Source organism: Girardinichthys multiradiatus, chromosome 3, assembly GCF_021462225.1.
Source record: "Girardinichthys multiradiatus isolate DD_20200921_A chromosome 3, DD_fGirMul_XY1, whole genome shotgun sequence".
Taxonomy (NCBI): Eukaryota; Metazoa; Chordata; class Actinopteri; order Cyprinodontiformes; family Goodeidae; genus Girardinichthys; species Girardinichthys multiradiatus.
Genome location: NC_061796.1, coordinates 29,643,823 through 29,667,941, shown reverse-complemented (window position 1 = coordinate 29,667,941; position 24,119 = coordinate 29,643,823). Strand labels below are relative to the sequence as shown.

General features: G+C 37.6%; 2 protein-coding genes across 5 annotated transcripts; one reads left to right on the top strand and one right to left on the bottom strand.

The window, feature by feature from the left end:
- Positions 1-979: 979 nt before the first annotated feature.
- Positions 980-19,715, bottom strand: rbfox1l (RNA binding fox-1 homolog 1, like). Of its 3 annotated transcripts, none has more exons than XM_047361089.1 (12): positions 19,340-19,715; positions 13,515-13,760; positions 7,885-8,064; positions 7,738-7,791; positions 7,562-7,654; positions 7,397-7,466; positions 5,459-5,518; positions 5,234-5,369; positions 3,199-3,238; positions 3,033-3,100; positions 1,891-1,972; positions 980-1,814 (listed from the first exon to the last, which is right to left on the bottom strand). In XM_047361089.1, exons 1-12 carry the CDS (start codon positions 19,424-19,426, stop codon positions 1,770-1,772), a joined length of 1,161 nt encoding a protein of 386 aa, XP_047217045.1. In that variant the 5' UTR covers positions 19,427-19,715; the 3' UTR covers positions 980-1,769. The 3 variants fall into 3 exon arrangements, with proteins under 3 accessions (XP_047217045.1, XP_047217046.1, XP_047217047.1); XM_047361090.1 differs by having other exon boundaries at positions 13,524-13,760; positions 19,340-19,714; XM_047361091.1 differs by lacking the exon at positions 19,340-19,715 and adding an exon at positions 14,772-14,874.
- Positions 19,716-20,162: 447 nt separating this feature from the next.
- Positions 20,163-24,098, top strand: rps9 (ribosomal protein S9). 2 transcript variants are annotated; one of them, XR_007037667.1, is made up of 6 exons: positions 20,163-20,206; positions 21,485-21,596; positions 21,692-21,814; positions 21,995-22,181; positions 22,277-22,435; positions 23,841-24,014. XR_007037667.1 is itself a non-coding variant. In XM_047361237.1 (5 exons), the coding sequence occupies exons 2-5, from the start codon at positions 21,500-21,502 to the stop codon at positions 24,016-24,018; spliced, it is 585 nt and encodes a 194-aa protein (XP_047217193.1). In that variant the 5' UTR covers positions 20,166-20,206; positions 21,485-21,499; the 3' UTR covers positions 24,019-24,098. The 2 variants fall into 2 exon arrangements, 1 of the variants encoding a protein (XP_047217193.1); XM_047361237.1 differs by lacking the exon at positions 22,277-22,435 and having other exon boundaries at positions 20,166-20,206; positions 23,841-24,098.
- The last annotated feature ends 21 nt before the right edge of the window (positions 24,099-24,119 follow it).

Below are 24,119 nucleotides of genomic sequence, written 5' to 3'. Positions count from 1 at the left end.
GGCCAGCCTACCAAAACTACTTCAGGAGTACATCTACAACTCATCCAGGATGTCACCAAACAACCCAGAGCAACATCTAAAGCACTGTAGGCCTCTCTAACCCAAGTTCAGGTCAGTGTTCAGGTTTCAGGAACAAAGAGGCTTTTGGGACAGATTCAAGTAGTAAACAACTGCTGAACAAAAAGAACACATAGACCCATCAAAACAATTAGTTGATTCTTTTTGGCAAAATGTTCTGTGGGCTGAAGAGACAGGTGTACTGCCCCTTACATTTGGAAAAAAACAAACCCAGAAGGAACATCATACTGACAATCAAACATGGTGGTGGTTTTGTGATGCTCTGGGGCTTCTTTGCTTCTTCAAGGACCTGAATAACTTCCCGTAACTGATGGAACCATGGGTTCTTCAGTCTGTGACCTTAAGCACAAGCGTGCTTGGGTTGTTCAGCAGTACAATGATCCAAACACCTCTGAATGGCTCAAAACAACCAAAATGAAGGTTTGAATTGGCTTAGTCAAAGTCTAGATTTAAATATGATAGAGATGCTGTGAAATGACCTTGAAAAATAAAAATCTGCAATGAAAAGTAAACCAAAATACCTCAACCGTGATATAAAAGACTCGTTGCAAGTTAAGGCAAACACTTGATGACAGTTATTGAGTCCAAGGGTGACATAATTTATTAGGTTTATGAGGCGATTATTTTTTCCTATAGATTCAGGTTGCTTTTTTCCCTTTAGGAAATGAAATTATTGTTTTAAAACTCATTTTTGTATTTGCTTGGATTGTGTTTGATATTAAAATTTGTTTGATGATCTGAAAAACTTAAGTGTGGAATAAAGGAGGAAGAAACGTTTCCTTGAAACATTTTCAAGGACACCAAACTCAGAAGCTGATATATTTTTAAAACCAAAAACAACCGAGAAACAATGTGAGTGATGAGAAAAACACAATAAAAAAAAGAGAAACAACACAGGAAGAAAAGAGAGGAAAGTTAGGTTTATTCAGAGGTAATCATCAAACATAGCAGAAAAAAGAGTGAAACAGAAACAAAAGACAGGGAGAGAAGACTAGGGAGAAAAAGACTATTCAAGAGCTCCAAGTGATGAAGAAGGTAGGAAATACAGGAAACAACAGTAAGAAAATTATCAGAAAATTAATTCTCCTACTAAAAGCCAGAGAGGTTAAAGTGAAACAAGAGCAAAAAAACAGAGCAAACATCTGTGTTACTTTGGCTACACAAAGAGAAAGGTGGACAATAAACAAACAAGTATTTCAAATACTACAACCCAACGGCTATATGAAAATCTAAAAATGTACGAGAGGTAGATGGTCAGGGTGAGAAGAAACTTGATTCCAGCTACATCCAGACAAACTGATCCTATTGTCGCAGTTGCTGAACAACGTGTGTTCCCACACTCACACAGTCACACACTCAAAAACAGGGCACCATCAAAAACAAGGCATTTACTGTTGTACAAAATGTACACTTTGACCCCTGAAAGGTTTTGATTTTAAAACACACAAAACTAGTCTCAGCATTTAACACCAGCCGGCGTCTCTGTAGAATCAGTTCACTAAAACAAACTCAGGTAAAGGCTTGATAAATTACATGAGATCCTCTTCTTCAGCAGATTAAATGGGTCCTGAATGATCCACAGTGATACTCTGGTTAGTCTCTGGACACAGTTTTTCCACATTTCCAAGCTTTAAGATATCATGACCTATCCCAGGCCCAGAGTTCATGACAGAGGCATACATCTGGGACGCTCAGTACGGTGTGAAGCGGTTGTATCCTCCTCGGTACAAGCTAGCCTGTCAACAGAAGCAGTGTTGCCAGGTGTGAGCAGAGGGACAACATGAATCAGAGGCTGTGCACTTCTGGACTCACCATCGTCCCGACTCCATATGTCGCCGTTGGTCCAACTGAGTGATGATAAGGGTCGGCTGCTGCGGCGTACACACGTCCATATCTGGTCAAAAAGACACGAAGCAGGTCTTAGTGACACACAGACCACCGCTGAGTAAAATCAGTACTTTTCAAACTTCACAGTTTCTGACCTGCAAAGTAGTAGGGACTGAGACTTGCTACCTGTGCTGTTGCTGGTTTAGGAATGAAAACATTGCTAAAACGTTTTGACATAGCCTTAAAAATATCAATAAAATCAAGGTCTTTATTGTTAGGTTATCACTATTCATTTTTCCAGCTGATGCAACAAAAGGGAAAAAATCTATCTGAGCAATGAAAACAGCGTGTTCGCATAGATGACAAATTTGGTGTACCTCAGGGTGTTGCATTTGGTCCTCTGCCTCTTATATTATTGACTTTTAAAAGATTTTCGACCAGATTTTATTTGTCAGATGTATGCAAATCACGCAGTTGTATAATTTAAATGCAGAAAAAATAGTAGGCTGCACAGGAACTGGTTAAGACCTCAGATTGTTTTTCCTCGTGATGTTGTTTCTTATTTAATTTCCAAATGCAACTGTTAATCTCAATGTCTTTAGTATTAGAAAAATATTTGAATTAGACTTAGAAATATGTGATTATTAAACAGTAAATTACATCAGAACTATTTCTAAAGACCAAAGCTCACAAATAAAAACCAATTTAATAATAAAAGTAAAACATATTTTTTGCTTTAGAAAGTGAGAAACTTTTATAGTCTTTTCTGAGTAAGAAATCTTGAAATAATTTTCTGTTTCTGTTTTTAGAACGCTGTTTGTCTAAAAAAAGTCCCAAAGGCAACAAAAAACATTTGAAACATGTGCTTTATAGGCCCATAGTGGTTTCTTAAGAACATTTGCTTGTTTCCAGATGAAATATTTCAGAGGCTTAAACATCTGATAGTAATAATAAAGTCAAGGCTCTGGTTTTTAATCTAGAGTTATGATGCTTTTTTTGCTTTTTATTGTGGATTTTCTCCGATCAGAAAAACAATTAAAAGATTTGAAAGAAAATTAGAAGACGTTTTGCATATTTTCACGTATCTGTGGAGCTATCAAATACACATTTATTACAGGCCAGCCTACCCATCACTGTAGGCCGCGGTGGCAGCAGATGCAGACTGAGCCACTCTGTACGCTGTAGGATAACCACCCTGCAGGGGGGGAAGAATAAAACAACCTTGATACAATAACATACCAAGATTAACTAATTTGAAACACAATCATTTAAAGGAAATGAGCCGCTTCTTACATAAAGTTCTGCTCCATACAGTCCATCCTGATAAACAACCCTGAAAAAAATCACAAAAACACTGACGCCACACTCAAATAAATGTGAACGAACAAGGGAAGCTGAGAAAGAAAACCCAGGAAAACTTGGCTGTGTACTTTGCTTTGAATTGAGTGTGGACTGGTGAAACTGTGAAGCAATAAGGCTGTTGTAACTTTATCTGAATCCTCATAATCTTTTCACGCTGACTTAAAAGTCTTTCATACAGCTGGTTCTGATTCCTTTTAATTTGGCTGGTCAAACTCTATTTATTTGGTAAATTTATTTTTTAAAGGCATAGTGGGATTTATTGGAATTCACACAGCGTCATTCAACACTTAAGTGAAGCTAAAATTAATACTGTACAAACAGGTACACAACTGAAAGAACAAAATTGTGTAATAATGCATATTAAAACACACATGGGTTCATTTAACAAGTGATTTAAAATAGGTCCCATCAACCCAATTAAATTCATGCTGTATTGGGAATGACTTCACACCCGAGTGATCGGCCTCCTGGGTGTGGTCTCCTTGTACTCGGAAATTGGAGTCCAAGTTCCAAGTTGGAAAAGCTCAAACAGAACGCAGCTGAAGTCAGAATTACGACTTGTTAAGTTGGATCTCAAGTTTAGATTCAACATAGCTGCTCCGCACATAAAACATATTCATAGTTGTAGATATGAACAGTTTATTAGCACTCCTGACAAATTGTGTCTCAGTAAACCAGCGGGACACACAGTAGAGTAATATAGTCTCTATCTTTGTACATGACCAGAGAGAGAACATGTGATCTGCTAACAACTATCAGCCTGGTAACTGAGCACAACAATTATCAAATCTCACAGGTTTTCCAACTTGCTCAGCTCAGATTAGATGCAAATCCTGGTTCTCAGTTCAGACCGTTGTGATAATCTGAAAGCACTAATTGCAGGATGGAAAACCAGTGGGGTTTGTTGTTGTGGTATGATACTACTAGCAGTGAAAGCTCATTTAACAATACATTCCAACTGATCTGTTACTTTTAACAAAGAAAGGAAAATCTTCACAAGTGTGTACTGGACAGTATAAACATGTGGTTCTGCTTTAATCATACACAAACAGAAGCGCAAAGAAACAGTTTAATCCTGCAATTTTCATTCTGTTTTAATCCCATGGTAGCCATTCTGGATTTTAAACTCTTGATTGCTGGCGGAGCTCCGGAGACAAACTATCTGATTTTTCAAACTAGGAACTCGAAATTCCAACTTTCGAGTGCAAACTGAATAACAGCCTAATTCTGATAGAAAACTGAACGATCGTCCTTATTAAATGTATGTTGGCTGAGCTTGTTTCTGCTTAAGTTAATTATTTGTTGACCTTGGCTTCATGCATTCTTATCATTTCTGTTTCTAAGCAGGCTGCAGTCATGCACTTGTTAAAGTTGAAACAATAGAAGATTAAAAGGAGATGGCCATAGGTGAGATAAAGTCCTATCATGAGGAGAATGGTAACAACTGTGTTGCAAGCAACTGTGGAAATGTATCATATACCTTCTTGAGAAAAAAATAAACAAACTAGTGTATTGATTAGTGTGGGGATTGGTGGGGATGCCAAGGCTGCAAGCCTACCTTGTTGTGGCTCAAGGACATAGTAACTTAATGTAATTTATAGGGAGAGATGCAAAAAAAATGCTAGCACCTCCACACTCGTTCCTGTTACATACAACCTATCATTAGCACTGCGAGCTGCTACAGGAAGTTAGAAAAAATAGCAGCTTAACTCCAATGGGCTTTGTTTTTAAAAGTATGAGGTATTTATGACCTGTTCACAGATTTATGTCACATAGTAAGGCAAGGAAATAATGTATCTTATTCTGAGTGAGTTTAGTGGTTTTCAGTATTGCATTGATGAGGGAGTTGTTTCAGTATTATTAGTCAACATGCTAAGAGTTGTGCCAGCTCTGAGTCCTGTGCTGCCAGTGATTGTGGAATACCTCCAAAGAAAACATAATTTTCCAGGTGGATGCAGGGTCTTACCCAGGGTAAGCAGGCACAGCAGCAGGAGTGCCCGCTGCCGAACGAATCGTGTTGTAGACGGCACGACCCCGACCTCGCAGTGCAGAGCCCCGGTAGGCCAAGGTAGGAGTCGCTACAGGATATGGAAAACTGGCAACTGCAAAATAGAAATTGAGAGAAAACTAAATTCCAATGCAATGTACAAAAAGGCTCTCACTAATACAGTATGTATAAATGTCAACCTACCGGTATAAAGCTCAGGTGCGTACATTGCCCCCATTACAGGGTTGATCTTCCAACCAGATGCTGAGAAGAAATAAAAATAATGTATAACCAAACCTACATTTAAAACAGAACCCTCAAACATGGTGTAGCAAAGTCAGGCTTCCTGGGATTATATATTTTAACAGCTTTCCTCCTGGTCACTTCAAAATGTCCTCATAAACCCTTACATCTTGTCAAAATAATTCTTACTTCAGGTGGTGCCCAGGATTTCCTATATATTAGAGGATAATAACCTATAAAGTTTAATCTGAATGCCTGTTCAGACCTGTTAAAGTCACTCTTATATGAATATTCCTGTTTTGCTGATTTAGAAATTCAGAATAAACATTAAAATAATCTATAATTAATTGAAAAGTTGAAATATTGACTTTGATTGGTGTCAAACCTTCAGTATGAACTTTTATTTTATTCAATTGAATGTTAGGATGATTAAAAAGGTGAATATGAAAATAGCCTCATTCATGACACTTGATCAATGGATTGCTGACATGTTGCAACCTGGAGAGGCCTCTCTCTCTTCAGTCTAAAGAGGGTGGAAGAAAAAGGTAGAAAAAAGTAGTAGGATCCATTTGCTCTCATATCACCCCAAGTCCGCTTCTGATTGACTGATACATTCGTTGTGACTTTTCCTCCCCTTGAGCTAAGTTTGCGATTCAGAAAATAACCATAGAGCCCATCAATGAAGGTTTTGCCCGACAGAGCCAGATGTTTGTCCAGTGACCCAGTTCCTCCTCTGAGCCAAGACACAGGCAGGTAGGGAGATATCCAAGTCAGATCGGTGAGAAAGGGGAAGTAAGGCACTCTTTTCAGTGCCATTGTGGCAGTTCTGGTACTGCAAGTTGACAGATCAAGGCTGGTTCCAAATTTTGGGTTTATTTCCCCTTTTCCTCCTCTTTCAGGTCAAACATTAGAAATTAGAACTAGGTTGTAAAACCCATTACTTAAGGTTGTCTGACAAAATTATTCTGTTTGGCTTGAGTGAACCTCATAAGTTCCTGGTAATTCTTAGATTTTTAGCAGATTAATTATTATTTTGAATGCCACCCTTTTGCTTTTCTTGGTCTTTTTTTTTCTTCTCTTCTTCTTTTTTTAATATTCTGTACATACCACTAAATATTCAAAAATAAATCAATCAATAAATAAAAATGTCCATTACCTAGTCATGAAATGTCCCTTTGGTCCCTAGTTTTATATTACAATTAGAGTTATTTATCCTTGTTTGTTAGCCTTTATATTTATTTGTGTTTAACTATGTATTGGTGAGTAGATATGTTTTTTGGGAATAGAGATATTTATTTTTAGATAAATGGTGTAAACACTGATAGAGTCCTTAAAAATAAATTTCAAGATTTATAAGAATGACAAATGTATTCATATTTATTCTATGTATAATGTAGTATTTGCTAATATTTAATCTGTGTTCTGTAAATTAGAACAGTAAAGCGTGATAATGGTGATGCATGGAGAAGGAGTGAGATTAAATAAGTTTATACTTCCAACCACTCCTTTGAATATGTGAAACTAATTTACAATGTTTACAATTTTATGTTATATTGTTGATAACCTGAAGATATTCAAATGAAACAAACAAGAAACAGAACATTAGGTTGATTAATAATACATTTAATTCATTATGGTATGGATGAACATCTCTTGTTGATTCTCCCTATGATATTTAACTGAAGTGTTAATTTTATTCTAAGTACATTTAAATCCTGAGAAATGTACAGAAATCTATTGACTCTTCTTTATGTGTAATAAAGATAAGTCCCTGGACAGGTAGGATTCATTATTTTGGATTGAGTTTGATGAATTATGAGACTAATATGTTTATGAACATTACTATAACTTCATATTGCTACAACAGCAATGAAATGACAATATATTCATGTTTCTTACTTGAAATTTCTCCATTCAAAAGCGGTGTCTGAGGCTTCTTGGTAACTACTCTTGCAGTGGCATTATTGACCTGAGAACATGGACAAGAACAGTAAGCTCAATAGAAGTGGACTTTCTGGGATGTTAACATGGAAATCTACAAATAGTAAAGAAATCGTTCTTCACCTCAATCTTCCTCCCTTCTACAATCGTGCCATTTAGCTTTTCTCTCGCTCGGTCCGCCTCTGCAGCACTCTCAAACGTCACAAATCCAAATCCCTGAACAACATTAGTATGACTTTATTCAAATGTATTTTCATATCAGTTTTAGCTCTTATAAAGTGGTTTGTGTTGTTGCTCACCTTCGACCCTCGTTCATTGAAGATGATTTCTACATCAAGGATTTTGCCAAATTGCTGCAAAATTCATAATAAAATGAAAAAAAAGTTGCCAAAACCTAAAGAAAGACAACCTGGAAAAGTATTTATAATGAAGGAATAATGTCATACCCCAAACATCTGGCGGAGGTCTGGGTCTCTGAAGCGGAAAGGGATGTTGGAGACATGCAGGCGTTTTGGTTGGGCCTTCCCCGAGCTGTCCTCCTCTGTGCCGGTTCCCGCTCCGGCCCCCGATGACACAGACAAACTGAGAGACTGGTGGTCTGACGTCACGGCGGCCAAAGCATCCTCCTGACAGAGACGATGCAAACAAGAAAGGGCGAGACGAAAGGGGACGTGATGGCACAGACGGAAACAGGAAAATAGAAAACAAAAGATGGAGGACATGAATGAGATAAGACGAAGGAAAACAGAGAGAGTGGCATTACTGGAAAAAGCAAATCAAGATTGTCTGAAAATCAGGTCAGCAACTTCAGCAAGAGCTTTCAGGGGAGATCTGTGTAAAGATTACATCGTATCAGCATCACATGACATTCAGCAAAGATCATTTTCATGAGCTTAAGTGATCCAAACCACGTTCAGCGAGCATTCAGCAAACAGTGACCCCTCTCAGGCAAAGGTAAGGCAGGAGTGTGAATTTACTCCGTTTTAGTAAAGTGTCCGGAAATACATGCCTGCAGGAGAACAACTATTGCTCTAACCATACAAACTATAGCAGCACAACTAACTCTTCAAAGTTAAACAACAGAAGTAAGTACACAGCTGTGCAACATGACTCAAATATCATGATTTAAATCTGTGCAAGCATAAACATTTGTAATATTTTAAGTTGAATAATTTCTTCCTTTACTGATCTGATCGATGGAGGATGACTTGAGATAGATGATGGACAGAAGGCTTGTCCAATCACCCAGTAGAGCTTTTTTCTTTATAAAACATTTCTCAAAAAGCTAAAGCAGGACTTCCCATCTTATAAAACTATTTTCAGCTACTGGTCTCTTTTTAAATATAAATGCTATGATTATTTGGCACTAAGAGAAATGATGTAAACATGCAAATAGAAAGGTACAGTCCATATTTTAAAAACTGTGGGTGTTCCTGTGGTTAAGTTAATTTTTTAAGCAATGTTCATGCAGTTAGAAAAACACAGCTGCACTTCTTTTGTTTCAACAATCACTTAAATGCTGTTTCGTCGAGGTGTGTATTTTTATCATACAGTAGTTTTTATGAATTACAGTGCCTTGCTTAAGAGTTTTATCATGTTACAAATGCAAATTTCTATCTATTTTATTGGGATTTTATACAATAGACCAACACAAGGTACCACATAACTGTGAGGTAAAATAAGGTCATATATGGCTTTCTTTTTTTTTTTTTTTTACAAATAAAAAAATTAAAATGTGGCAAAAATGTATATTTAGATCAACTGAGTAAGTAATTTATCTAATCAACTTTCTCTGCAGTTACAGCTACAAGTTTTTTGGGTTGTGTTTTTTCTTTGCACTGAGACTAAACATTTCACCCGTTGTTTTTAGTAAAACAACTTAAGCTCATTTAGATTGGAGGGAGTGTCTGTGAATGCATATTTTAAAGTCTTGCCACCGGTTTTCTGTAGGATTTAGATCTGGACTTTGACTAGGCCATTCTAGCACATGAATATGCTTTGATCTAATCCATTTAATTGTAGCTCTAACTGCATATCTAGGATTGTTCTCCTACTGGAAGTTGAATTGCTACTCTTTTAACAATGATTTTCTTCTTGTTGCTCCTTTATAATGACCAGATTTGTGAAATGGTTTACCAATAGTTGTTCCATCAACAGATTCCCACGCCTGAGCAGTGGATCTCTGCAGCTCCTCTAGAGTTATTGTAGGCCTCTAGGTGTCTACTGTGATTAATACTTTTCCATTTGCTATATTTGCAATTGTGCCATACTCTTTCCATTACTAAAAGATGGACTGAACAGTGCTCTGTGAGATCCTCTTAACTTGTGATACTGTTTGACAACCTAAGCCTGCTTTAAACTTCGCCACATCTTTATCCCTGACCCGGCTGGGGTGTTCCTTGGTCTTCATGGTGCTGTTTGTTCTTGAATGTTCCCTTAATTTAATTACACACACCCAGACAACATGTATTAATTAGGTGACTTCTGAAGGCAGTTGATTACATTGGATCTTATTTAGGGGTGTCAGAGTAAAATAGATGGAAACAAAGGCCCGCCACACTTTTCAGATTTTTTTTCACAAAACCTTTTCAAAACTTTGTATCTTTTTCCACAATTATGGACTACCCTGTGTTGGTCTGTCACACAAATACGTTAAAGTCCATGGGTTTAATGTGACTTCAAGGGCTGTGAATACTTTTGCAAGGCAATGTATTTATTTTTGATTAATCATACCAGTTATTAAGAGCTAGTAAAAATGTGAATCATTTGATTTTCAAATGATGTAACATAAACATGTTCTCACCTCTATTGCACATCCAACCTGAGCTGTGTGACCTGTGTGTATAAACTACCTCATGCAGAACAATTCAAAGAGTAATGAGCCAAAAACCAAAACATTCATGGTCTCACAATGCACCACAATGCTGGTGTGTGCGCATCGATGTGCACTGCTGGCTGTGCAGGATCATTAACCGTTGCAGGAAAAATGTTAAAGCTATTTAAAAGGAAAGCCCAACGAAGTTTAACAAGAATACAAAAGTTTAATCATAGCTGTGAAAGGACGGGCAGAGAGCATGATAAAGAGAAGGAAAAGAAAGCAAAAAAATACAAGAAAAAGGCGGAAGGAATTGCACCTTCAGGATTTGAGAATTAGCATTCTAGTACCAAGAGGCAGGTAAGGAGAGAAGAGGCCTCAATGCAGCAGTGAATTAAACCAGAGGGAACAAGGCAAAGATGGTGTGCAGGAAGCTTAAAAATGAGGAGGGGGATGAGAAGAAGGAAAAGGAGGATCAGAACTGAGGGGTCAGTTTCAGGTCATAATGCTGCTTTTCTGCCAAATGTTAAAACATCAAGGGGCATCATTATTAGGATCGTGGCAGGGAAATGGTTCAGGGATACATTCACCCAGGGAGGCTTTTTATTTTTACAAACACATAACACAAGCTCACAGTACTGGCTTTCTGTGACTAACTACAGTAGACAGCATCACAGCCACCCACAAACACACACCCACACACAGGCCAGGGCTGGGGAGGTTGGGAGGAGCTGGGTGGTGGTGTCATGTCATGATGCAGATTTGTGTTCTGGACCTGAGCGATATTTCAGAGGGGGGAGAGGGGGTTCTCATCTGGTCAGCCTTCCCCACTTTCACCCCCTCCCTCCAAGGCGACGTCTCAACTTTCCCCCGAAATTCAGCACGGGCCCAAGAATGTCAGGGGCTCTATAGCAATAAAATATATAGACGGGGGCCACAAAAAACACCATTTATGAGAGGACGGAGAGAGATCTGCAGCAGAAGCAGAAGGACACACAGCTGAACTGCGACACAGATCAAACAGTGTTCAAATTTCATGTCTTTATAACTACCATCAGTGAACTGCAGTGAAGGAAAACCGTAACACTGCTTCATGTATTAATCACATCTTTCAACCTGTTTCATTACTAAACGTTACATCTAATGACCACCAACATTAAAACACCCTCAGAACATCGTTTTACTTTTAATGGAATTTTTATCCTTAAATCTCATTATATTTTATTTCCCTATATTTTACTGCTGCCTATTAAAAAGTAGTGGTCCTGTAATTTATCAACAAGTTTCTTTCCAGGAGTCAGACTTTTTTGTAATCTTTTAAAGTGGTCTAATTGATAGCTCTGCAGGGCTTTTATAAGTCTTCAAAGTTTATCTACGGCAGCACGTTTTGCAAGTATTGCTTAAAAATGAAGAAGGTGGCCAAATGGAGGACAAAAGAAAACTCAAAACCAGGACCTTCTCAGCTAATACTTTTTTGGCAATCACCTTGTTGGTGATGAAATAACAGTTTATGCATCAACTGGTTTTTAGCTTTGTTTTCTTACATAATTACCATTAGAAATAGGTACAAATTGTGTCTTTGTGACATATTACTAATAAAAAATGTCTTAATTATTAGCCAGTTCTTATTTTTTGGGTCATTGTCATGTTGCAGACTCCAGTTCTGCCAGTTCTGGTTGAACTTTAATTTCTTTTAAGTATGCTCTCACATTTTCCTCAAGCAGCCTCTGACACATGGTTGATTTCATGAAAGAGTCTATGATGGTAAGGGCCAGGTTGTGCTCCAGCAAAACCTCCCCAAACCATGAAACTTCCAGCACTATGCTTCACAGTTAGTATGATGTTCTTTTCCTAAAATGGTATATTTGGTTCAAGCCAAACATTTCCTCTGTTTAAATTTCAGATCCAGTTGTCAATGAACATTATTCCAGATGTCCGAGTCTTTGTCTTCCTTCCCTCTGGCAAACTGTAGTCTGACCTTCATGTTTTTCTGAGAGAGCAAAAGTTTCCTCCATGCACACCTCCTATGTAAATTAAACTTGTGCAGTATGAGTCTGAATATAGAGGCACACACTTTCATATCAACAGCACCAAGCAACCAACCAACTGCTGTACTTTATATGTTGATAGTTCAGGGATTTGGAGGCTTCTTTGATCAGCCTGCAGTCTGCTTTTAGGGTCAACTTTCTTGGGTGACCAGACATATTCATGCTGGAGGTTGTTTTGAATGTCCTTAGACTGTTTTACATAAGTGGGGTGGCTGATTTCAGATTCTTTGGAAAGCTATTTAAGCCTCTCACCAGACTTATAAGCTGCTACAGTCTTGTTTCTGAAGGCCTCAGACACCTCGATGCTTGATGTGATATGCCTGTCTGTAGTTTTAACAGATTTAAGAGGAAGCAAATGTAGTGGTTTGTTTCCTACTTTTTTAGAGTTACATTTCAAATTAGGTTTTAAAGGTATTTTTTTCATTTCTAATTTGTTCAATATTGATAAAATTGATATTACACATCCAAAGGTCCAAATATGTTCAAAAACACAAAGACTGTCTTAGTAAGTAAAACATTTTGGGAGCTTTAAGCTAAATCTATTTTATTTAGTTTTTACACTCCCTCAGAATCAGCAAATCTGGATTTTTAATAAATAAAGACATTTTTTCAATGTAGACTTATAATGTTTTAATAGAACCTTGCTTCAAAATCCCAAACTATGCCTGTAATAGAAGGACCATAAAGGTCCGTAAAGATAAATATATTCCAGTTTTCAATTTAAAATTAGGTACAATTATCAAAACAACTTCAGTTGGAGACAGGTGGAAATTTATTTATAAAGACTTTTTAAATTGATATTAAAAGACAATTATGGTTAAGTGTCTGTATGGGATGCGTGAATTTAAATTAAAATAATATATTTTTTAGCCCCTACATTAGAAATCAATTAAAAGGTGCACCACGGATTTCTATACAAATAAAAAATTGTAAATATAAACAGAAAATGCTGTAATCTTGAAATGTGATCTGCTTTATTACCAGCTAAAAAGACACAGGAAACATAGGCATTCATTTCCAACAACAAATACACCCTCAGCAGTCCCCCAAGGGCTCCGTACAAGGACATAACAGAGAAGATGGGTGTCTAAATATAGAGAGAAACTTTATCTCGCCATGCTGCTCTGCTGGGACCTCTGACATGTGACAATGAATTACCAAAGATCAAGTTTTATTGGGACACGATGTGAATTCCAATATCTTTGTCACAAACCTCTCTTACCGGGTTGCTGGGGGTCAGGGTGTCGGCCCCCTCATGCTGGGGGCCCTGATAGACTCTGAGCTGGGCGTGTTCGGGGTAGTCGGAGCTTTGATGTGTGGAGCTGAAATCAAGTGTGGGCAGTCTGCTGGCAGATGTCGGTGGGCCTTGACTCGGTGGAGGGTACGAGGGGGGCGGAGCATAGACCTGGGGAAGGGCGGGGTCTGCGCTGCCAGCGCCGGCCTCCTGGGCAGGCCCCCCCTGAAGAAAAGAGGAGAGGATGGAAGGAATGAGTCTCCGATCACAACAAAACCCCAAAGATGTAAACAAATAAACAATCAGCTCTTCATCTGCTCTTAGGATGCATCTAACTGTTCAATGACAAAAAAATTGTGAAATAGTACAAAGAAAATACTTTTTAATACGCAGAGAGGTGAATTAATGTTTTAATAAAGGGGCATTGCAGCAGTATTCGGTTTTCTTCCTGTAGCATTAAGAAAAAAAGTAATTTGTGAAAACAGTTCAGAGAATCTTAAAAGGATTAATTTATCTTAAACTTTTACCACAAAAGAAATTACAAGACACAGGCTTGTTTTGTAAAAGCTGTAAGTATAAAATGGTCAGTCCAAAGAGGAATAGAAAAATAAAGAACTGCTTTGCACTTATTTTTATGTTTATTTCTTTGTTGCTTTTGAGAATTGTTACAAAGAATTATCCAACATAAATGAATTTGTGTAAATTTCACAAATACAAAATATTCAGCATTTGACCAGTACTGATATTACCTTTTTCAATTTCAGTTCTTTCTTTATAAAATGTGTTTTGTATTTCCTCGTTGATATTACCTCTTTGGTTCTGAGTATTAAAATAAAAGGAATAATTGTGCGGAAATATTTAACCATTTTTCAAATTAAAGTCTATTTAATTAAGACATGAGCAAAATGTACTACAACCTGCAAAACCAGTACCAAAGCTGAGGGTAAAACATATTATAAATGGCAATCATTGGTCTAAAGGTTAGATAAAGGCAATAAAAACTACAGTCTCTCATTGGTCTTTTCTTTTAGACCTCCACCCAAAAAACTAGATGAAATTTCCAAAACCAGTTGATTATAACTAGTAAGCTGACCTGATTTAGTGCTTGACAGAACCATCTAAGTTTAATCAGAAACAAATAATATTAACCCCAGTGTCATAACTTCACAAATAAATGGAAAAGTATGACCAGATCAAATGAAATCCTACAGTTAAAGATTAAAAGAACAGTCTTACCCCCCTTTGATGATCCTCTCTCTGATGCATTGTACAACAACTGCTTCATGTTTTAATGCCAGCAGACCACCCGCCCATCCCACCAGAAGTTCCACTCATCAACCAATCACCACCACAGCTCCAGAACAGGGGAGCCACACCAGCTGCAGACATCTGCAACTGTCCGTCACCTCGATCCCCTCCACCGAGTCGGCTTTCCCCAAAACCACCCCTGAGGACTAAGGACAGATCAGACGGAGCTCTGCTCAGCTTCTTCAGCTGAATGTCCTGATTATCATTAAAGAATATGAAACATTCTCTCTACAGCTACTTCTTCATTTATTAAGTTTGGTTGCCCTTTCAATGCTTTGAGATTTTTTACAATTAAAATGTTTTTTTTTTATTAGTGTATACAAGCAGATTGGAACTAAAATACAATGCCTGGAAATTGAAAACACATTTTTATCAAAATCAAGCAGGAGAAAGGCTGAAATCAGCCACCAATCATAGGATGGATTCATCTAAGGGCTGCTCGATTCATTTGAATTGGTAAAAATTTGATAAAAAAGTTAAATTTTTAACAATTCAGTGAATTTTTATACAATTAAATATTTTGGTTAATACTCAAGTTAGGCACAACACCTAATTTCTGTTCATTGAAAGAGCCGACCCAAGGCAGAAGCGAACTAAGCCACTGCTTAGAATCCCCAAACCATCAGGAATTAATTTTACCACAGATCATAGATCTAAAATATTAATATTTGTTTATTGAGAATAAGAATACTAATAAATTTGATTTGATGGTTTAATCTTAGATACGTTAAAATGTTTTTTTCAGTTATTTAAAATGTAAATGTAAGACTTAAAGGACTTGGCCAATTCACTTTGTAAAATTACAAAGAATAGTCTTTATTGTTTGATTGTTGCCACAATCTGATGCTACGGGTTTAATCTTTTATTAGTGTCGAGGTCACAAATGCATCTCTGCAAATAATAATCAATTATCTATAAACGCTCTTAAGCTCGACCAATTAAACCTGGCTCCCTCTACCAGTTTTCACCAAATCTGTATTGAAACGCTTTTAGTCGTGGTGATGCTCTTAACAGGAAGAGGGACACTAAATGTAATGCTCCAAGCAACTTTGGACCAGCTCTGTCCACTAAGAAAAAGACAGTTTAGGTTGTAAGAAATTTGTGATCAATGGTAGAAATGTACAAGTTCCAAGCTTCAAAAATTTACTGGAAAGCCCCGTTTAGTTCAAATTCTGAGTGGGAAAATCTGTGCCTTTTGACCAAAGATGACCTCATGATTCATTATAGCGACTGCAGAAACTTAGTGATACCTAAAAAAAAGAAAAGAATGTACAGTCGTTGAATTGCCAATGGTTTATCTTTTTTCTCATTCCAACATCTCTTGGTAAACAAATTGCTGCATAAAACGCTGAGAAACCCATTGTGATCGTCATGTGTTGCTAATGCTCCATTTGACATGAAATAACTGAAAAAAACCACATCTAAATGCAGGCTTCCCTAAACTTTATAGGCTCTCTGCATCATGTTTCCAAACATTTCAACTTTAACTTTTTATCTTGAGAAACAGCCGGTCTCTGGGTGTGCAGACCTTCCTCACAGATATAAAGCTGAAAGATTAAACAAGACAAAACAGTCTGTTAAATATCACTATCAGCCATGCTGTCTCCCTTTTAACTCCCAGCCTGATTCAGTATCACACACTAAGCAGATGCCGACACACGGGCCTTTTTAAAAAAAATCTCCATTTGTTCGCTGTTTCTCCCGTCTCCTTCCTCAGCTGTCAGTAGGCGATCAGAAGCTGACAGCTCGGAGCCAGGTGCCCACTGTGGCAGCTGTCGCAGGATTTACACAACAAGGCCACTCTGACTGCAGATGTTGCCATTTCAGAGCCGCTCAAGAAAAAGTCTTACAGCAACATGCAGCTTGTTAGGGGAAAATAATAAATTTGAACTCCATCATTCCATCAGTTTATGTTGTGCATTCTGGTTTTTAAATTGAGGGGCTAGAAATGGGGCGTCAAAAAAGGAGAAGCAAAGAAAAAGAAGGAAAAGGGGGAGGCAAACAAGGGCATGTATCAATGCTCTCTATACTTTAAATTGCAGATGCTGCAACCTGAGATTCAGTAGACGTTTAGCCCAGACTAATGATGGTACCATTAAACTGTAATTAAAAGTAATAATTTGAAGGTAACACTGCTCTAGGGGGGCTGCACAGTTGGTAACACTGTTGCCTTGCAGCAAGAGTGGGTTCGATTCCCGGCCTGGGGTCTTTCTGCATGGAGTTTGCATGTTCTCCCCGTGCATGCGTGAGTTCTCACCGGGTACTCCGGCTTCCTCCCACAGTCCAAAGACATGCCTGTTAGGTGAATTGGTCAATCTAAATTGCCCTTAGGTGTGTGAATGAGTGTGTGCATGGTTGTTTGTGTGTTGCCCTGTTGTGGAATGGTGACCTGTCCAGGGTGTACCTCGCCTCTCGCCCATAGACTGCTGGAGATAGGCACCAGCTTCCCCGTGACCCACTATGGAATAAGTGGTAGAAAATGACTGACTGACTGACTGACTGACTGACTGCTCTAGGGTACTTTGAGAAGAAGAACTTCAGTCTTTAGGCTTTTACATCAACAATTTCTCACTTGTAGGCCGTTTTCTCACAATCTCAATTTATGTTTCAGAAATTTTGCAACAAAATGTGACTTTCATGCTTGCTGTTTAACCGAACACATGTAAATGCATAAACAGGCAGATTTTACAAGTGCCTTTGGCGTTGCTGACAGCATAACACAAGACAGGCGACAGAACCTCTTCTTCTGATTGTCGGCTCAAGAGAGGAGGACTAAAAATACAGCTGGTGTGAAGCTCAGTGGCAAGGTAGAGAGATACCAGAAGCATTGTGGCATTAGTGGTATGTCAGGGACACTTGCTGCTGGTATCACTAAGACTCAGGAGACTAAAGATAACCCATAATGTGTCCTTAGATATAAAAAAAAATAGAAAGTGCACAGTGTTATTCCTGTGGCCTCCTGAATCATTTCTAATCTGTCTCTGGCAGAAATAAAGCAAAAATTTTCAGAAAATCCAGTACATGATTATTTAAGTTTTCTCATTGAAAACCAATAATAAAAAATAAATAAAAAATTTGATTGTATATTCAGATTTAAACTAACAACAATATTACCAACAAACAGACAAAATTGGGATGTATTTCCCTATTCCCATGTAGGCATCTAATTCTGTGACTATCTGTAGGAGCAGTGGTTCTGATGTACACCCCAAAGATTCTTGTCCAACATATTTATTCCCCACAAAACAAATATAGATGAACAAGATAAAATGAAATAAACACATATCTTTAACTTTTCTGAGTTAGGACAAGGATGAACTTGTTTTTTTTCCAAGTCACAATATTAGTGCATTGTGAGCCTGGTGTCAACACTCACCCTGACCATAAATGGGCAGTGATGTCATAGGGTGAAGCAATCTTTGTTAGCCCGAATTAAGGGAGGATGTTGTGGAGGATGTTGCAATATAAGAAAATATGTCAATTTTATTTTGGTCTTGACATATTATATGTTTTCTTTTATTATTTTAGACATTAAAATTAAATAATAAAAACAGATAACAGTTTCTACTCATCTGTGTTTGACCACAAAGAGGAAAACCGCTGAATTTGAGTTTAATATCTTGTATTGTAAAATGAAAATGAAACAATTACTTGTTTTTTTGGTGGGTTTTCATTACTGGTTTCTGATGAGAAAATCCAATCACCAAAGCGTTTTTCCGTTTTTGTGGTGAAATGTAGATGATTAAAAAAATATATTTAGCTTGATTTTCTTATCATATTTAAAACAATGAAAACATAAAAGAGAAATAAAAAACCAATAGTTTTTTTAGGATCCGAAAACCCTGACAGCCCTACTTGAGCTAACAAATATTCTTCACCCCGTGATGTCACTGCCCACAATAGCGGTGTGTTTTAACATCAGGTTCATATGACACAAATGTCTATTTAAAAAAAAATACTTTTCCTTATCTAGATTCATCAGAAGTTTAAATATGTGTATATTTTGTATGTTCCTATCTGTTTATGTCTTTGTTGTGATAAAAAACACTTAACACTTTTGGGTAGGCTGTACAGAAGAAACAGCGCCTCCTATAGTTAGCGTGAATAATGTTTGCAGCATTTGATTTCTATAAAAAACTGGTTTTCATTTCTCTTCTCCGGTGATTTTGTCTTTATTGTTTGAAAATGAAAAGAAAATTAAACATTTAAAATTCCACTTAAAAGAACTGATTGTATTTCAATATAATAATTTGTTTATTAAAATGAAAATTAAATGACAATGTGTTTTTTTTTTTCATTTATAACGTGTTTCTGAATCAAATTACCAAAACACGCATGGACCAGGATTATTTCTTGTAGACCTAAAGTCCTCTTAGAATATTTTTACTGTAACATCATACATTGTTTTCTTTATTCCATAGGTTTGGGTCATTAGGTCAAAGATCAACAAACATTTGTATGACACAGTTAAACTGCAGAACAAATTAAGCGTTTACCTGAACTATGCTGGGGTAGCATGCGGTTGTCTGTGGATAGACGGGAAGTCCGTACGGCTGGAGGATCACAGTGGGTGAGGAGAGCATAGCCCGGGAAACAGGGGGGAGAAGGAGAAAGGAAAGCAAGGAAAAAGGAAAAAGGTTTGTATGCACACGGAAAATCAGGCAACCAAGCAGGATAAAAAGAAAAATCCCAAACAGAAGTAACAGAAGATCCTACAGGGTGAAGGGACAGAGGGTTAAGACTGTTTCACCAGACAGGTTACTGAAAAAATACAAAGAAACTCCTTAGAAGAACTAATGTTCTGTCAGGAAAAGAGAGGGTATGGAGCGTTGAAACAGAAAACAAGTGTGCTTCTGTGCGTCCATCAGTTGATCACGCAGGATGACAGACAGAAACACATGCTGGGGCTCTCCTTTCAGAGTTATATAAATAGCAGTGTCCTCTGGTTGAGTTTATCGCCTTACCTTCATTACAATTATAAACCATTTAATGCTACATTAGCCATAACTTGCATGATTTAGCTCTATAAATTACCACTGTTTAATATAGGATTAAGGGTTACAGAAAAACGGTAATGAATTTATATGATTTATTTATTTAGGTCTGGTTCAGCTTTATCACGAAGAACAGATTTGAATAAAAAGACAAAAAAAAGAAAGCAAACGCTTTACGCGCCCTGAAAAAGTTCAGTTCAAGTGTTTTGAGATGTTTTCGGTTTGGCCAATAGAGTGCGACACAAGATGAAGTTCTCTTCCGTTTGGACGGCGAGAGGCATGATGGGACATGCAGTGTTTTGTCTGCCGTATAAAAGAACGTGAACTCCGTTTAACTTCCTCTTTACTAAGCGAGCCTGATCGACACAGGTACGGCCTGCTACTTCATGCTAAACAGTCACTCGTTTTTGATTTCTGATTGATATATGCTCAGTAGTTGATGAATAATAAAGTTAATTAAAAATTATATCTTACATTTTGTATGTGCTATGTTTAGTGGGATTGAGAAATTTGCTATATGCTGGAAGCTAATGCTAGTCCGCCTCGTCAAACAACGTGGTGCGGTGCGGCTAAGGCCTAGTCGTATGGATGGCGGAGCGGATTTCAGCACATTTTAAACTGCATTGCCCGATGAACTCTACCTTATTGCACATTTTAGAGTCCATAGCTGCTAGTAATTACTTTATTATGCAATTACCCATAGGACTAATGGGTCCTTAAAGTTATGGCTAAAACAATATTAGGTTATACTTCGTAAATTTGTTAGGTTAAGACAAGTTAAGTTGGGGTGCATGAAAACTTAGTAATTATCGTATTGTGCTAGAAACCATTTTTGTCAAAGAAATTGAATTCTGTTGTTTCTTTATAGTAGTATTTCTTTATCATTTGTATGTTTTGGTCATTTGCATTGGTACAGCAACAACTGGATTTACTGAATAGAAAATAAAAACATTAACTTTATTAGATAAATGTTAACTGGGGACAACGTGGAATAGAAATGTTAGGTTACATTGTATTTATACCCGTATTTAATACGTTTTAGGCCATCTTTGCTGTGGCATTTGGAAGTGTACTTTACTAAAGCAAAATTACTGATTAATCCTAGGATTAACTGTTTTATTAAATATAAATTATGCAAACAAATTTGGCTAAATGCCATCAGTGTAGTTGTTACCATTTGCTTCCTAAGGTTGTGATTTTGAGAATGTACCTTGAATAAATAAACATTTCTAAATTCCTAATGAGACAGTTGAGGTAATAGTTGAAGCTTCTTCCTTCCAAAAATTCTTTTTTTAATTAAACAAATCCTGATGTTATGTAGCCTGAATGGCACAATTTGACTGATCAGATGTGGTTCAAGTAGCCCAATGGGTTCAGTTATACACCGAATAAAATCTAGTGTAATGTTTATATAAATTTAATTAATCTTTTAATTCAGAAAATAATAAACTATAGTTCTTTCAAGCCAGAATATGCATTTTTTTTAAATGGTGCAATTTTTATTGCAGTTCTGCAATTAAAAAAGAGCACAATTTATATCCGCAAACACTGGTCGGATCATTGTTTGAATGCATTGTAAAAGCATGTGTATTTAGATTAAGTGTTAAATGTTATACATCAGCTAATGCCACCATCTTCACGTTGCAGGCGCTATAAGCCACCATGCCCGTTGCCAGAAGTTGGGTTTGTCGTAAGACATACGTCACCCCTCGCCGTCCCTTTGAAAAATCCCGTCTCGACCAGGAGTTGAAACTCATCGGTATGCTTTGATTTAATGCCATTATTTTAAATGACCTCGTTTTAAACATCATGTTGGTGTTAGTTTGCTTTCATGGTCATCCATCTTCTTTCAAGGCGAGTATGGTCTGAGGAACAAGCGTGAGGTGTGGAGGGTCAAGTTTACCCTGGCTAAGATCCGTAAAGCTGCCAGAGAGCTGCTCACTCTGGATGAGAAGGACCCCAAACGTCTGTTTGAAGGTAAGAGGAACAATTTAAACGTGGTTTGAGTTGGCCGATGATTTAATTATAAACTGTCAGACTTCATTGTGGTGTCAAGAATTCCTCGTCAATGAGGCCATTATTGTTGCTGCATGAAAATCAGTTGCATACAATGTGTGTGTGTCTGTTTTTAAAATGTAAGCGTTTTGGTTTATCCAGGTAATGCCTTGCTCAGGCGCCTGGTGAGGATTGGTGTGTTGGATGAGGGTAAGATGAAGCTCGATTACATCCTGGGTCTGAAGGTTGAAGATTTCTTGGAGAGGAGGCTGCAGACGCAGGTCTTCAAGCTTGGACTTGCCAAGAGTATCCACCATGCCCGTGTTCTGATCCGCCAGAGACACATTCGGTGAGTTTTCGGGCCTCCTGATAACTTCAAGTTAACACAAAAGGTTCTGAGAATCTGTTTAGGGGCTCATGAAAAATTACTTCCTCTTCCATCAGAGGACCACCAACCTGTGGCACTCTGCGTTGAGATCAATTAAACATTTCAGCAAGGTCAATTCGGTTTCAAAGCCGTATACCTTGTCAGTAGACATTGCCCAGAGCCAATCCTGCCGTCTGTGGGCTCAGAGTGTGCCACTGTGTCATGGTGGCTGTCAGGTAAGGTATGGGGGATTGCACCTCGGGCAATTGTGGTACTCATTGCACCTTGTGTTGTGAGCCACCAAACACTCAGGCTGATGATTTAAGATATAAGTGCAGATTTTCTGTGGTGTCAAGAATTCCTCGTCAATGAAGCCTGGTCTGTGTTCAGTCTAAAATCTGAAAATTTAGGATGAATTACTATTCATAAGCTGTGATATATTTGGGCCATAAGTGCTGCAATTAAATGCATAGATTGTAATTTTATGCAGTTTGAAATGCATGTTTTAAACAAATGTATAATTGAAATTTTTAAATTCATTTGATATGTCTTTTATATTAAACCAAAAACTTAATATGCTGTAGCATAGGAAATCTGTAGCAAAAAATGAAATAAGAACAATTTAAACAAGTTCAAGTTTAATGATTCAAAGTTAAATATTTGTTAAATAAATTGAGACAATTTGATTCAATTTATGGTGTTTGAGATAAATTAACAAGTAAATAAGCAAACTTATTTTCGAGAGCCTTTGTCATACAAGTGTAACAAACTGCTTAAGAGATAAAACATAAGGGCCAGATTTAAAAATAGAAGGAAAGAGTAAACAAAGATCAAAAGATTTGATAAAGTCAGTCGGCCATTTTCTACCGCTTATTCCATAGTGGGTCACGGAGAAGCTGGTGCCTATCTCCAGCAGTCTATGGGTGGGAGGCAGGGTACACCCTGGACAGATCGCCAGTCCGTTGCAGGGCAACACACAAACAACCATGCACACACTCATTCATACACCTAAGGTCAATTTAGAGTTACCAATCAACCTAACAGGCATGTCTTTGGACTGTGGGAGGAAGCCGGAGTACCCGGTGAGAACCCACACATGCACAGGGAGAACATGCAGAAAGACCCCTGGTCAGGAGTCGAACCCAGGACCTTCTTGCTGCAAGACAATATGCTACCAACTGCACCACCGTGCGGCCCCAGGTTTGATAAACTAAAAAAAACAATTGCACATAACTTGATCAGATGATTAATGCAAAGTTTTAACCAAAGTAGAAATATAATAATGAAACTAAATACTTCCTAAAACTGAACAAAATTGGAAAACTTTAAAATGGTTAGTTGCTAAAATTAGATAAAATGGAAATATTGTAAAAAACATGAACAACATACTTGGATCAACTAAGATAAAAGAAAATGGGTAATGCTAAAATTAAGAAGAAAAAAAAAAACCCAGCTAAAATGGATACTTAAAAATAAAATGGAATAGATGCATCTTCATTTGTCTTTTAAAACACTGAACAAACTTATTGGATTGTGGCACTTGTGAACCCTGATGGTCATAGTAATGTAATAATGGAAATCAGAGCATGGGAACGTTGTTGTAGAAGTTCTCTGAACTCTGCTTTATTTCTGTCTTGGCAGTGTGCGCAAACAGGTGGTGAACATCCCCTCCTTTGTGGTTCGCCTGGACAGCCAGAAGCACATCGACTTCTCCTTGAGGTCCCCGTACGGCGGTGGACGCCCCGGCCGTGTCAAGAGAAAGAACGCCAAGAAGGGTCAGGGTGGAGCTGGAGGAGCCGACGATGAGGAGGAAGATTAAGGAGGATGTGGTCCAGGAGGTGTTTTATGTACTTCCTGTTCTGTTAAATTCTTAATAAAAACATTTTGGCTTATACTGTATGTGGGTTGTTTCTTGATATT

Excerpts from the sequence above, each read along its gene's own strand:
- rbfox1l (XM_047361089.1), bottom strand. The coding sequence starts at position 19,426 with ATGCTCTCCTCACCCACTGTGATCCTCCAGCCGTACGGACTTCCCGTC. Across the intron at positions 7,792-7,884 it reads ACCTCCGCCAGATGTTTGGG|CAATTTGGCAAAATCCTTGA; the intron begins GTATGACATTAT and ends TGAATTTTGCAG. Across the intron at positions 5,370-5,458 it reads CGCACCTGAGCTTTATACCG|TTGCCAGTTTTCCATATCCT; the intron begins GTAGGTTGACAT and ends TCTATTTTGCAG.
- rps9 (XM_047361237.1), top strand. The coding sequence starts at position 21,500 with ATGCCCGTTGCCAGAAGTTGGGTTTGTCGTAAGACATACGTCACCCCT. Across the intron at positions 21,597-21,691 it reads CCAGGAGTTGAAACTCATCG|GCGAGTATGGTCTGAGGAAC; the intron begins GTATGCTTTGAT and ends TCTTCTTTCAAG. Across the intron at positions 21,815-21,994 it reads CCCCAAACGTCTGTTTGAAG|GTAATGCCTTGCTCAGGCGC; the intron begins GTAAGAGGAACA and ends TGGTTTATCCAG.